At 39.2% G+C, this 15,810-nt stretch overlaps 1 protein-coding gene across 1 annotated transcript; it reads right to left on the reverse strand.

Moving 5' to 3' along the window:
- Positions 1 to 1,427: 1,427 nt before the first annotated feature.
- On the reverse strand, positions 1,428 to 12,885 carry masp2 (MBL associated serine protease 2). Its single transcript, XM_066691066.1, has 11 exons — positions 12,777 to 12,885; positions 12,222 to 12,438; positions 11,570 to 11,747; positions 9,901 to 10,032; positions 8,019 to 8,215; positions 5,888 to 6,035; positions 5,596 to 5,714; positions 5,219 to 5,297; positions 4,674 to 4,799; positions 3,515 to 3,589; positions 1,428 to 3,216 (listed from the first exon to the last, which is right to left on the reverse strand). Exons 1-11 carry the CDS (start codon positions 12,881 to 12,883, stop codon positions 2,432 to 2,434), a joined length of 2,163 nt encoding a protein of 720 aa, XP_066547163.1. The 5' UTR covers positions 12,884 to 12,885; the 3' UTR covers positions 1,428 to 2,431.
- Positions 12,886 to 15,810: the final 2,925 nt, after the last annotated feature.

A 15,810-nucleotide genomic window follows, 5' to 3' on the forward strand; every position in this document is an offset into this window, starting at 1 on the left:
GACAGCCCCAGATAAAAATCCCAGCATTTCTCACGTGAATCACACTGGTCTGTTCTGTGCAAAAGATCAACCGACGCTTGGGTTTTTCCCTTTTTGTCCTCCCTTGAGTAATAGTAATTAATAATTAATAATTAATAATAATGCAAATCACGATTCTCTGTCTCAGTATGGATTTCAGTATGGATACAAGCAGACATAAAAGTGTTCCTAAAGACTGGTTTAGTTAAGACTCAATAGGGCATATACTTTTTTAACTGAGAATCAGTGTTTGAATCGGTTTGATTAGGTTATTGATTGAAGGTGGACTTGCTCTATGCATAATATTGTTACAGGATAAATTTTGAAAAATTCAGTCAATGTTAGAACTAATACATGTTGACTGGTTGAAGCTCAGTTAGGGTTGTGTTTAGAGCTTGCATTACTAGTTTAATCCATGGTGAGGAATTACGTTTTTGTGACTAATAACAGTTGTATACCATAATTTTATGAATTCCTGCGTGTTTAGTTTATGCCTTCAGGGATGCAGAATTTAGAGCAATGTTTTCCACAATGTTACAAAAACAAACTACATTTTAAAGTTTATGCTGTGAAGGTCAAAATGACCCAGAAAAGTAATTTTCCTCTGAACCCCTCACTTCTAAAGACACTTGTGGACAGTCTTAAAAGGCCAAGACTTTCCCTTAAAGCAAATCAGCACTTTTGACATCCAGACAATGAGAATAAAACAAAAACAAATACTGCAGCTAGCACACACACACACACACACACACACACACACATACAGAGCAACAAAGTAGCATAACGGGGAGTTTTTAGAAGGCCAATCACAGGCTGCCATTTTTGGCAATGCCTCTCGATGAACTATGACATCATTGAATCATTGAATACTTTTAAAAAGCAAAGTCAATCCCAAAATGCCCTGTGAGCAACTCTAATGAACCGCAAAATCAAAAGATGCTTTTATTATTCACTGTGATGCATGGTTATGGTCTTGTAATGAAAGTGAATAAAACTTAAACATAGTCCCCTCTTTGCCAACTACAAAATGTTATCACTTTGCAGAAATGTAGTCAAACTCTGGCAGATGCTATGCTTGGCGTAACAAATTGACACAAGAAAGCAACCTGACACTCGATCTCCCCTTCCTGATGATGGTCTAATTGTTTTCAATTAGCCAAAGAATTGTACCTGGGAAAATACCTCCAGCAGCGTGCTTCTGACTGACAGTGAATTAGCACTACAATAATTTGTTCTGTCAGTCTGCTAGTTTCACAAAATCTGTTGGACGTGATGACAGAAAAAAATATATGACTGACCACCGTGTGACATTTGAGGGACAATCCCCATCACCACCCCTGCCATATTTTTCTGCTTGACTGGCACTGCAATACAAAATTTTAAAATGGTTTAATGACACTCTAACACAATTTTGTTCGTCTTGTGCATTCTGCTTTGTTTAATTTCCATAAATATTTACACAACAGCAATCTCCCATGAAAATTCAAGTTTTCTTTTTTGTTACATGTATTAATTCACCCAATGTAATTCCCATGAACAGATGCTAAAAAAGATGACTGTAATTACTGTAGTACTGTAGTAAAGCATTTGGATAGCTTTATACGGATTCATTTCCCAGATAGATTCGGGAAAGTTACCAATTCTAGTCAGGTCTTCTAGCGATTAGTCTGTTGAGACTCTAGAATTTTGACTAAAGAAAAACTCATCAGATATCCATTTTTGATTGTTCCCCCTATTAGACTAATTTATAATTTATGTGAAAACATTACACTGCACTTAGGAAATAGGAAGGCAGAAAAATATTGGTCTATAACTGTATTATTTAATCACAGTGTAAAAGGCTGTACATGTCAAAATGCAGAAACATTTAATGATTGTTTTGATAGAAAATAGTCAGGGAACACAGAGATTAAATGCATTATTTATGAAGGCTAAATTACCACAAATCATGGTGTTTGGAATTGAGACTAGAAAGCCGATTCCAGTTCGATTTGCTACACATACCTTGTTTGAATCTCTTATGCAAATTGAAATCAAAATATATATAAAATAAAAAGTATAGCTTAATTTGTGTTAATTCTGTGAAGAAATGTTTCCTGAGCAAGTATTGCTTTCCAAAGTAGAAATGTGACAATTACGGCACCGTTTCAGAAACCACTTCAGGCATGATTTGACTTGATTATAACAGGATTCATTGGGAGGCGTGTATTTTACACTGAGTTACACACTGTGTGTAGTCTTTTCCTACAGTCTCTGAGGGTGTCAGGCTTGTTTATCACACTAAAGTTAATGAGATGTTTTTCAGTTGTGGTCTTTAAAATCACAGTAATTTTAGGTAACCAAATACCGAATTAATGATTAATACATGGTTAAATCTGATCCCTCACAAAAGCTGGTGGAAGGTGAAGGGCTGTTAGTTTTTTGACATAATATCTTCAATCCAGGGGACATAGTTGCTTACTTTAGTGTACACACCATACTGACCCACGCCTGCACATTCATAGCCCCAGGACACAATTCCTCCAATAAACCAGCTTATTTTGCTGCTGTCATAAAACACATATGGACCACCGCTGTCTCCCTGACAGGAGTCCTTGCCTCCTTCGGGGAAGCCGGCACAGATCATATTCTCAGTGACCTGCAGTGGCTCACCGTTCTGTGCCACTTTACCCCGATACGCAGCTTTACAAACCTCAAAGTCCACGACAGGCAACTCAACGTACTTCAGCAAAATAGCCCCACGGACCAGCCCAGTTGTCTTGGTTACCCCCCACCCTGACACAATCCCCAAATCGTCCGTATTGACGGGTTGCTGCTGCTCTCTTGGAGGTAAGCAGACGGGCATGACCTTGGAGCTGATGGGCACTTTGTTGCGGAGCTTGAGGAGCGCGATGTCGTTGTTATAGTTAACATTGTTATGTATGTACTGCTCGTGAATGAAGATCTTTTCCGGCACCTCTACGATGGCGTTGCTGTCCATCCTGTTAATCATACCCATCTTCACTTGCACGTTGTTGACCTCCCCGTAGTCGTACAGGACGTGTGCGGCTGTCAGGACCCAGTTGTCAGAGAGCAGTGCTGCACCACCTTTGAACCCCTGCCCCACTGCCACAAGCACCTGCCATGGCAGTTCGTTCATCTTCGCTGTTTCACCTCCTATAATTCGGGCCAGCTTTGTGGTTTGTGGAATCCCACAGGCTGGGAAAGGAGGAAACAGGTGTAAGTTCGTTTTACCACCAGCCAGGCCTTGAAACCTGGACTTTCTTTATAATAAAGCTGTGCTAACTGCATCTAGAAGGGTAGTCCAATATCAGTGCTAACCCCAAACTAGCACAGACTATTCATGCCGGTGTAAAACAGTGGCGTTGCAGCTTCATTTCTGTCTGACCCTTACTGGTGATTTGCCGTAGACCTGTCAACCCCACACCTGCCTAAATTATACACCATACATCAGACTTTAGGTGAGAGAAACATTTCCAATACACATGTTACTTACAAGGCACACATTCAGGAAGTTCACTTTGGCCCTCAGAGTCTCTCCAGTAGCCATCATGACCACAAGTGTACTTTCCTGATTGATAACAGAACGCAAGAAAAAAAAAGCCAGTGTTAGCCTATTGCGCCATTGTTACATTATTTTATGTAACAGTAAATCACTGTGCACTGCTCTTATTGGTCAACTGCAGATGGGACACCTGAGGGTGAAAGCAATGGTCAGAATACACCTTTAACCTGCTTTTCAAAAACAAGGTTATGAAATTGTGATACAAAAGTATTGCTGAATATGAGATGAAAAACAGATTTGGTCAAATAAAATGCTAACTTGCTCAGGAGTCACAATGCTTGACCCTTAAATAAGGATGAATGTCATGTACAGCACTTAATGTTGCTTACATTTCCTTTACTAACTCAGCGCACTTACTTACTTATTTATCTGTTTATTTGTTCATACAAATAGTCACTTAAATTCCTTTGTGGATAATAGGTCACAGCATGTAAAATAAGAAGATTCAATAAATACTTGATAACATTTATAATGATGTTTACGTAGTCTTTCAAATTTAAAAATAAATTGCATTTTCAAATCGACTGAATTAAGCTTTAGAAAAATGAAGGAAATGGTTTCAATCAAATGGAACAAAATTGATGACATTTGTTTCATTTATTTTCCTAATGAAATTATTTTTCCTAATCAAATTCGCTGCCTGGTCTGACCTCTATCTGTAAGTGTAGTCACATTTAACATATCTCCATATTTCTAATCCATCTTTCAAGTTACATTTTTTCATCATAACAATCAGTGCACTCGGCCATTCAAAAACACATCATCTCAGTAAATCAATTTCTCGTTTTAGAAGCAATGGGTTTTTATGCAGAATAAAACTTAATTTTGAACCGAATAAATCACCACCATTGTTTAATAAATGTCACACTAACTGCATAAGATGAGGTGATTAGACCATCATTTTAAAAAAAGACAATGAATATTCTTCAAACATATAAATATTGTTTGCCACTGCCATAACCCAAAGCTATCACCTAATGGCGACAGCTTAATTAGCCCCATGGGAATGTCATGAAGAGTATAGATCTTTAACACGAGGTTATGTCTGAGTTACATCCCATTGGATTCTTACAATATTTACAGTTCTTACCATCTTTGTTGCCTTTCAATACATAGAAGGGAGTATTGCAGGTATAGTGTAGGACAGATTGGTAGACTGTCGTGGTCACAGAGACTTTGCCATTGGCGATTTCATCAGGCAATGTACAATCAACAACTGTGAAATAAATAAATGAAGCACAGAGATCAGGAATTAATACATTACTGAAACAGCTTTCCTTTCACTGAAAGTAAATGAGTTCATCTCAGCACTACATTGCCAATTTTGATTAAATTAAATAGGCTATCAGCAGTAATCATCTAATTCAGAATTAAATAAAATAGGCACTCTAAGGTTATATCCATGGTAGAACTTTTTCTAGGGAGGGGGATACAAATGCACACTTTCAACTCCATTTCACACTCTCACAAGCAGTGAAGTAAAGCATTGACCATCCTGTCTACCCTTTTTACATTTCCTACTACCTTCAGTGGACACTGGACTGACCAAATGTGTCTTAAAGCCTTTGATTTCAGTCTCAACAGTGCTCTTAAAGACCTGTTTTTCCTCAGAATGATGATGGTGTGCTGACTCACTGCTGCAGCTGGGCATCGGTTTGTCCCAAGTACCATTTTTCTGGCAAGAGACTCGATATGACGAAAGCTCCTTTTTATCCTGAAGACACAAACAGATGTTTTCTTTTTATATATATAATTCGTAAGTAAACGTAATTGAACCAAAACAGACTAACTATTCTAACTGAAAGAACTCAGCTGAAGCTTAAAACGTAACCTGAAACCAATACAAAATGCTTTGTCATTTGAAGGTAATTTAGCTTTCTGAATGTGTGTGTGTGTGTGTGTGTGTGTGTGTGTGCATTTTTGTGTTTTTTCACCAAACTGCAGCATGTTTACTACAATAAATTCAAAGTGTAGAAAGTGTAGATGCTAGAGATTTAAATTATTTGCATTACCTTCAGTAATTCATATCCCAGTTCACATGTGACTGTGAAGCTGTCTTTGTAGATGTACTTGGCCTGCAATGGGAGGATCTGCCCATGGGAAGGCACTACAGGGTCAGGACAGGGCATAGCTGTACACGGGAGGAGAGCGCAGTCTGGTGAGGAATTGATGTCAAGGCAAACCTCCTACAATTACTCAGTGGCCTGAGAGGCACTGAAATCCATACTGGAGTTCTCAGGGCAAAGATTAACCATTACAGTGCTGCCCGTGAAAGTGTGTCCAGTCTTTCATACATGAAAATACCTGTGCTGGTGTATTTGATCTTCCATCCCCTATTGGTCCCAGAGTCATCTGTCGTGAAAACCACCTCCACCTCGTTGCTCCCAGTTTCGATCTTCCGGGGCAGCGATGATCCGCAGAATGGCCCATACTGCTTCTGTGGTGTTTTAATCTTTAAGAAGTACAAAGAAATCATGGAAGCCCCATGTGAGGAATGCAGAATCCAGTCTGCTCCCAACCTCCAGATAGGAGGAGGTATTGTATTGTATTTTATTGTATGGTATGGTATGGTATGGTATGGTATGGTATGGTATGGTATGGTGTGGTATGATAATGTATTGTCTATAAACTATACATGTTAATGAATAGGAAGTCAAATTCTGAAAGTACTACTGCTATTCCTCCAACCAGTATTTTTTGGCACACTCTCAAGTTCTTCTTTTTGTTATTATTTTGAATTATTATTAAAATGTATTATATTTCTGAATAAGTACAAATAGGTGATACACTCATAAGCATTTTCTGCAAAACATGGAACCTCCCTGTACCATACAACAAACTAAGGAACATACTAAATAAAACCAAATGAGAAGACACATTTTTCACAGTTAGATAATTCAACATCTTTTTTTTTTATCACAGAGAAACAAAATGAACTTATAAGTAGTCATTTTAGCTAAACTGTAAACATTTATTTTTTTCTGAACAATAACTCTTTTATACTCGACCCCAGAATATGTTTGATAGTATATGATTTGTTTTTCCGCATTACTGACACAGCAGTTTGCCTACTTAAATAAATGGTATTTCTGCTTCATGGACACTACTGCTCTGACTGACAGGTTTCATCTCTCTTATAACATCTATAACTACTAATTACAGGAATTTACATTCCAAATAGGTCTATTCTGAACTCCATTTGATAACATGTATCTTTCATGATTCTAACCTTGTGCATCATGCCCAGCACTTAAAAGAAAATTAGTAGTCTTGCACTTAAATGCCATTACCCATTTCAATTGCCTTTTGCATCTAATTCTCTGCACCAGCCCCTCTAAGGCCTCTAATATATGCTAATGCAATAGGCATTTCAACTGTAAAAGGATACAACAAACCTTTGGTTGTGTAATACCATTACTGAGCCTGTTAAATATGTCATATTGTACCATGAGGTTTGTGAACGTTTGCTTCAAAATTTCTCCTCTTGTAGAACGGCTTTTAATTTTGTTCTTTACCATCCCTTGCTATCCATTGTGAGATATAATCTTCACATGCGTCTTTACCAGACAAATTGGTTTGTTTCTGGTTTTCTCCTTAACTGTATTATTTCTGTATCTTATTTCTTCGACATGCTAAGGTGACCTTCTAGTTCTAGAAGATAGTGAGTGACTTTTGAATGTTGAGGAGGGTTTTGAGGCACCCTGGGTGAGGGCCTATACTCCCAGGGGCAAGAGAATGAATCAGACCGGCAGCATGTGGAGCCCCACTGAGCCAGCAGCTGTATCGGCCAGGTGCAATCGACTCTGGCTGAGCCCGGTGCTGCGAGGCGAGATGGCCTGGCACTATCGGTGGTCAGTGGACGATGAGAGCGTAAATTAAACCACCATTACACTGCCGATGGCTAATAAAAAGACTAAAGTGACTAGAATTTCCTATTAAGCTGCATATATTAGCAAATACTTCTAATGTCAGAGAAATAAGCATTTGAGAAGTGCTACAATGGAACACTACTCAATACGCTGTTTTCTTATTTATTTGATTCATTCATTTAAATAATTATTTGTATGGCTGTTTTTCTTCTCAGTTCAGTGCTGGAACTTCTCTGTGACACAGGACAGAGGAAGACCATGTGCATGGGTGCCCTGATACATGCACCTCTAGGCCATCTGCCCCAAATCAGATTGTGAGTCCCCACAGGGCAAGCAGCAGCACTGGAGTACAGTGGGGAGGACTAATAGAGCTGATAGCATCACAAGCTCCTGGCAAGATATCGATGCGGCTGTAAGCTAAGGAAACCCAGTCTAACTGGTGCCCACTCAACCCAAACAGCACTCAGCCCATCCCTATCAGTTATGCAACCCCAGATGCTTGACCATGGGACCCAACTACCATGTGGATATTTATTCGCACATAGTGTGGGGTTCAGAAGACAGACCTTGAGGACATCATACGGACAGGGAGTGTCCGGATGGCTCTCGACATCAAAAGGCTCTGTGAACTCCAAGATCAGGCTGAATCCCTCCTCCAGCCGGATGCGGTAGTCACACTGGGAGAGTTTGGGGTATCCCAAGGGGTAGTCGGGGCTGGTCAGCTCTCCCGATCTCTCAGTGAAGACCTGACCACCGCACTCGACTGCCAGAGGAAAAAGACGGCATTTAAACAGAAAGGGAGAGCAGTGTACAATTTCCAACAGACCAAGTCAAGTGCTGTACTTCATTATGGTATAGTTTAATTGGTATCCAGATACACACAGGTCAAGAGAAACCTATTGTAAAGCTATTGTCTCATTGGATGGTCATTATGTTGTGCTTGAACAAAGATAGAGTGCATCAGCCCCAGAGCTGCTCACGGTAGATAGAGGTCGGCCAGAATTTCATCCTGGAAATCAAAAATACGACAACATAAAACTCCTCTCCCTCCTTCCAGAATACAAAGTCTCTGATGACCGAAGAAGATGTGATTGTGGCTGGATAGAACTGACACTGCAGACTTCATAACAGATGAAGAATTTACCAGGGAGTCCATGGTGCCTTCATTGCTGCAGGGTGACTGACTGTTCATACTGACATACTCTATCCTTTCCCCCACAAAATAGACAGACTTTCAGGCCTTTCAATATGCACTATGATGCAGCAGGATTCAGACTGACACAAGCTATTTTGCACCCTCTTAGCAACAAGAGAACAACAGTCATCATTTAAAATATATAATGATTGATGTTAATATTATTAATAATAATAACATTAAGAAAAACATCAATAAAGGTTAGAAAGAAAGATTGCTTTTCAGATGCTTGTTAGATTTGAGTATGCAGGACAATGTGGCCAGGATTCAGAATTGTTATGCACCTCTTTTAAATTGTAATGGTTACAATTACTAAGCAGATGATGTTTGATTGATTTTATTTATCCTAAGTGTGTATTTTGTGGGGGGGCAGAGCAAGGGGGGAGGGGGTGCATCAAATCATTAACAATACTTTAAGCATGCTTTAATATGGATTAATAGATTTACAAATGATGATAAGTGAAATAATGCAATCACCCTTGTTTAAGAGGGTCAAGGTTCACATAATTTATATAATTATGAAAATTAGAATGTGCAGGATAAGTATCTTCAGTAGTTTTTTTTGTTTTTTGTTTTTGGTAATTTCTCTCCTGCAATGAACAACAATAAAAAACATGTATCGGCTGCTAATTGTATTAAATTACCCATGCGAGTGTCCAAGAGCTATTACAGCTACTGCAGGTATCAATTATAAGTGCCTCACTGGCATATTATTCCCCCAGGTACCTGGAGTAATTTACTTGAACTCATGATGCATGTCAGAGATCAACAGTTTGATACAAAAGGGCTCACTTTGCCTCTCGCAAGCATTAGACAAGTTAGACACACCCGCCTGAGATGAGAGTCTGGTGATTCATGCTTTGGTTGTAATATCTCTCTGAGCTTAATGCTCCATTTAACTCCTCTGTCTGTGACGGACTCAACTAAGTAAACCATGGAACATGAGCTGGGGGAGATCTTTGGGCCTCCTATCTGCCCCTTTCTTCACTGAGAACAGAAACAAGATACCTGAATCTGACTGAGGGTTTTCATTAATAGCACCCCAAGGACATTTGGAGAACATTTAACTGTTTGTTTTTGCAACAGAAAACTAAGGTGGAAAGGAAGATGGGATAACAGGAATGGAAGTGTCAGGGTAAAAGTTTTGTCTAAAAGCATGATGTTATTAAGCATTCCCCAGATATAATTTGTACACATATAGTACTGGGTTATTTGAAAGCTGCAAATGCAGTAAGAGTTTTAAACAGCCTTACCAGTGCAGGTTCTTTTATTGGGATGGAGCTGGTATCCCAGTCTACAAGTGCAGTAATAGCCACCCACATAATTGTGGCAATTATGGTCACAGAAAGGCTCTCCATCGACTGTAATCATGCATTCATTAATGTCTGTGGAACAGGAACAAAGCATAAACCTTCACAATACTTTGGTTTGGTCAATACTAGAAATGCAATTAAAACAACTAACAAGAAGAAGAAAAAAAAAGAATGTTTTTGTTTTCGAGGGAAGAAATGTGGTCACTTTTGAAAGACAAAGTCTCCCTTCCACAACCTTCACACCTGACTCGATTACACCCCCGCTTACTCTGTGCTGCCTCTCACACAGGCTAAATAAGACTGAAGCAGCAAATGTGCAGCACAAAGAGCCACACAAATAACCATTTCATCAATCTTTGTACAAAGACTAGGAAATACATTTTTTTGTTTTTGTTTGTTTGTTGTTGTTTTTTTATGTGTCCCTGTTTGAGAATATAATACATGAGAGAGGATTAATGGGAGAAGGCCACTTCTGTGAGTACAGTGGCTAAACGAGGTTGTGCTGGGAGTGTCAACAGAAGCAGGAAGCTCTCGGGAGGTGTCAAAATGATGTTTACTGCAGCTTTGGCGGTGAGCACCAGGTGTGCGGACCCCTGCCATCATTACTGCAGTGACAGGCTGTCCGGTGCGCTCAGAGAGACCAGCGTCTCACAGCACCTTGAGACAGACACTGAGCACTCATCCTGAGGTGCACAAATCCGTTGTGACAAAGAACCGGTTAATTGTCAGGCACAATTCAGCTTCTGCAGCGTTATGCAGAGGACAGCTTCTCAACCAGATAATGATGCCTCCTTGACTGCCAACCGACTGTCTGCCTCCAAACTTCAGCAGGATGGGCCTTGACAGCTCATGTCACTTGTTAGCACCCAATGCCAATCCGGAATAGAGGTTTTGTTCATCAGGTTGGCAAACTGGGGGCTGCAATGATCAAATGTTTCCAGCAAAAGGAAGATTTAATTTGGATTTACAGGCACATATCTGTTATCTGATTACTACTGATAGTTATATCACCATGCAAAAGTGTCCGACTACCTGAAATATTTGAGACAATGTGCAAGAAAGTGGAGGTAGGGATGTTTTACAAGTAACCTGATCAATTATACATGAAGAGCAATACCAAGCCTACTATCCTACAATGTGATAAGAGTGTCTACAGTTTGATTGCTCCTTTGTAAAATCAAACACACCAGTTGTACAATTGTACAGAAGAAAAGGGCGGCCAAGGTAATCAGACCACACTAAGGTCCCGATAATTCAGGAGTGCCATGAATTCCTCACTGTGTGGGAAGAGGGGAACTTAAAAAAAACTGTAATCTTTGTGATCCAAGACTTTTGGAAAATTGAGGTAGTTGAGAAATCAATTTTCTTTTCTACACTGGCGGGCTGTCAACCCAGCAGTTACAATCACATTCATTTTCATGGCTCCCTTTTTTTCTCTTCAATTAATTTCACAGTCCCAGAACACAAAATGTCTGAGCCTTCCACTTCACTGATCTGCAAGACTGACGGCAACATTGGCCCTATGAAGGAGAAAGAACTCACTGAAGTCACAGAATAATATACCAGTATTAAAATCCAATATTACTGTGTTAAATGTGCTTTTCCCCACCTTCTGCTGAGTAAAATGCTTCAAATCCAGTGAATCTTGCCTCGTTAGAGTAGTCGGATCTGAAAATGATGGACATTTTGTTTCCTGATGAATACAACGCTGTTTTTCCAGGGGCATCTTCATACCCTTGCTCACCATCTCCACAGAAACTCACTGTCTCATTTCCTTCTGTAACAGCCTGAAAACAACAATGACAACAAGAATAACTCACAGAACTGCACTACCTATACCATACCAACTGTCAGGTGTGTCGGGTTGCCTGCAAAGGTGCCTCTTGGGAAACCACACAGTGCTAGTGAAGATGTTCTGTTGAAAATTATGAAATGGTTCTCCCTGCTGGCAACGAAGTAGATCTGTGGAAATGTGTTTGTCGTGACACTGTGTATACACACTCCTAAATTCGCTAACAAACATGTTACTCTGTATTGCCATTATAAGAACGCAAAGCACTGTCATTCTACATAACTATAATGCCAGGCCTACTGCCTCGTCAAAAAGAAAGTGGGGGTCACACAAGCCTTTGACAAAACTGCATACAATCTTAATCACTACTTTACTCTGCATGCCTGAACTAGAAACTGCAATATTTGTACAATTATGTGTAAAACAAATATACTGGAATAAGTGTGCAAAACAAGATCAATTTAAGCACCTTGACATAGTCGTATTCACACAGGAAGGATGGCTCCAGGCTGAAATGGGTGAAGTAGAGCTTGATTCTGTGTCCCACGGGCACTGAAATATTCCAGACCCTCTTGATGTTGTTAGGGTAGGGAGAAGGAAACTGAGGGCTGGTGATTCTTCCATATGAACTCCGTAGCTCGATGCAGAGAGATAAATGCACCAAACAGGCAGCAGTTACCAGCAAACTAGCATAGATAAAATGAGAGCATCGCTGAGAATTACATGCAACAAATAGAAAACAATCCCCCCAAATAAATGACAAACCACCCCACATTTGGTTTTATGAACATATTATATTCCAACTAAAAAGGTACATTTTAATAGATGAAAAATACAGAACCAAGGACCAGAAACCAGAGAAAAGTTTATGAGTTTACAACAAAGCTGCCATCTCATTCCTCTTTATTTCCATTTGTTTAGGTTAATAAAAATACATCACCAGAGTGACCTTTCACAATGGCTTTGATAAATGCTTAGGTTGTCTAAAATCATCCACACAGCATGTAAAAGAGTTTGGACTTACCCCTTCATTATCACTGCTGTATATAGCAATGGAGTTCTGAAACGGAGGCTTATTTTGTTTGATTTTGTGGATGTTTCCAAGAGGTTACCTTTGCCCACTATTTGCATTGGGTCAGTGACCCCTTGTCCTGTATTGATCTGATATTGACTCAAAGAGCAAAAGCTTTTTTCCTCACTTTTTCCCGAAAGTGTGGTTTACATATAGCTATTAAAAACAATAAAAATAGAGATTTAAATGGGATTTGTGTTAATTAATAAAATAAAAGGATGGTTATATTTCAGACTGCTATCTAAACTAAAGCTGTGAATTCTAAACAGCCCTCTTGTGGTTGGAGGACTACGTGCAGGAACACAAAAACGTGTGTATCGAAAAAATAAATTATTTCCTATCAGCGTTTTATTTTTTATGAGTATGAAGTATTATTATTATTATTATTATTATTATTATTATTATTATTATTATTATTATTGTGATTATTATTATTTATATTTGTTTATTTACTTATTCATTTATTTACTAATTTACCAAGGTCAACTGACATGATGTTAATGTTTAATAGATGCCAAGCTTATCTACTATGCTGAACCATGCATATGCTTTTGTCAGGCAATACTTCAAAGCCCTGGGTAAACAGAGAGTACACTATTTCCTGAAAGATCTCGCTTTGATTGGAGAGGTTACCTAAACCTGCAATTAGAACCATGGATTCTGACTCAAGAGTTAAGAACATACCAAATGGGCAATGAATCTCAATCAGGATAAGTGTTCGTTCAGCTCTGTAGCTTTAAACCAGTAATAATTCAGCAGGGGGAATTAAGATGATTCTTACTATGTCTTATTTATTCTTACAAATTCTTGTCTTGTACGGCTGTGGTTTCCTTTTAGTGAAAATCATATATACATAAATATAGTAGTAGTCATAATTATTATAATAATAATACAGTGTTCAAGGATATGATTTACACAAGGAAACAAAAGTCCTGGTCTACATGATGACATCTTCTTTGACGTCATAATGCCTAAATATAAATGTCTTCATTTTACTCATCCTCAATATTCTCCAATACTCTACACAGATTCATAAATATGGATGTCATACTTTCAGCACAGGATAAACATTACATTTATATTCAATTTTATCTTTGCTTCTATAGTTCTATATGATTGGTAAGAAAACTCTATACATTCTGGGCAGTATGAGATTGCAGCTGTATTTTAATTTCTTTCATTATTAATATATTCATTATTTTACATTTCAATCTACCACAGTGATTAATGCCATGTGTTGATAATCTGGCACGAGGGTCCATAAATATGCTCCAGATGCCCCTAAAAGGTATCTATTTACTCTCCTCGATCGAGGGAAGGCAATTGGTATGGCAGGCACAAAGCTTGCTGAGAAGCAATCAGGGTAGGTATTTCAGATGAATGGTACCAGATTACATTGTTGAAAAACAAAAGAGAAAGTTGAAAGGCTTGTTGCTGCACCAGCACCAATTACTGTAAGAGCAGCATGAATCTGAAATTATTTAGAAATGCAAAAGAAAAAGAAAAAAAAGCCTTTTCAACAACCCAGTAATGACGGAAGGACGATTTGGAGCTGTCATTAAGAAATGATGGAGAATTATATATATATATATATATACAGCTCTGGAACAAATTAAGAGACCACTACAAATTCTTCTTAAATCAACCTTCTTCTTAAATCTTACATCTCTACATGTATGGCAGCCATTCCATTCATATTGTTATTTGGAATTTGGGAGAAATGTTGTCAGTAGATTATAGAATAAAACAAAAATGTTAATTTTACCCAAACACATAAATAGTAAATCCAGAGAAACTGATAATTTTGCAGTGGTCTCTTAATTATTTCCAGAGCTGTATATACAGTGAGGGAAAAAAGTATTTGATCCCCTGCTGATTTTGTACGTTTGCCCACTGACAAAGAAATGATCAGTCTATAATTTTAATGGTAGGTGTATTTTAACAGTGAGAGACAGAATAACAACAAAAAAATCCAGAAAAATACATTTCAAAAAAGTTATACATTGATTTGCATGTTAATGAGGGAAATAAGTATTTGATCCCCTCAGCAATCAATCAGCAAGATTTCTGGCTCCCAGGTATCTTTTATACGGTAACGAGCTGAGATTAGGAGCACTCTCTTAAAGGGGGTGCTCCTAATCTCAGTTCGTTACCTGTATAAAAGATACCTGTCCACAGAAGCAATCAATCAATCAGATTCCAAACTCTCCACCATGGCCAAGACCAAAGAGCTGTCCAAGGATGTCAGGGACAAGATTGTAGACCTACACAAGGCTGGAATGGGCTACAAGACCATCGCCAAGCAGCTTGGTGAGAAGGTGACAACAGTTGGTGCGATTATTCGCAAATGGAAGAAACACAAAATAACTGTCAGTCTCCCTCGGTCTGGGGCTCCATGCAAGATCTCACCTCGTGGAGTTTCAATGTTCATGAGAACGGTGAGGAATCAGCCCAGAACTACACGGGAGGATCTTGTTAATGATCTCAAGGCAGCTGGGACCATAGTCACCAAGAAAACTATTGGTAACACACTACGCCGTGAAGGACTGAAATCCTGCAGCGCCCGCAAGGTCCCCCTGCTCAAGAAAGCACATGTACAGGCCCGTCTGAAGTTTGCCAATGAAAATCTGAATGATTCAGAGGAGAACTGGGTGAAAGTGTTGTGGTCAGATGAGACCAAAATCGAGCTCTTTGGCATCAACTCAACTCGCCGTGTTTGGAGGAGGAGGAATGCTGCCTATGACCCCAAGAAAACCATCCCCACCATCAAACATGGAGGTGGAAACATTATACTTTGGGGGTGTTTTTCTGCTAAGGGGACAGGACAACTGCACCGCATCAAAGGGACGATGGACGGGGCCATGTACCGTCAAATCTTGGGTGAGAACCTCCTTCCCTCAGCCAGGGCATTGAAAATGGGTCGTGGATGGGTATTCCAGCATGACAATGACCCAAAACACACAGCCAAGGCAACAAAGGAGTGGCT

This window comes from Amia ocellicauda, chromosome 18, assembly GCF_036373705.1.
Source record: "Amia ocellicauda isolate fAmiCal2 chromosome 18, fAmiCal2.hap1, whole genome shotgun sequence".
NCBI lineage: Eukaryota > Metazoa > Chordata > Actinopteri > Amiiformes > Amiidae > Amia > Amia ocellicauda.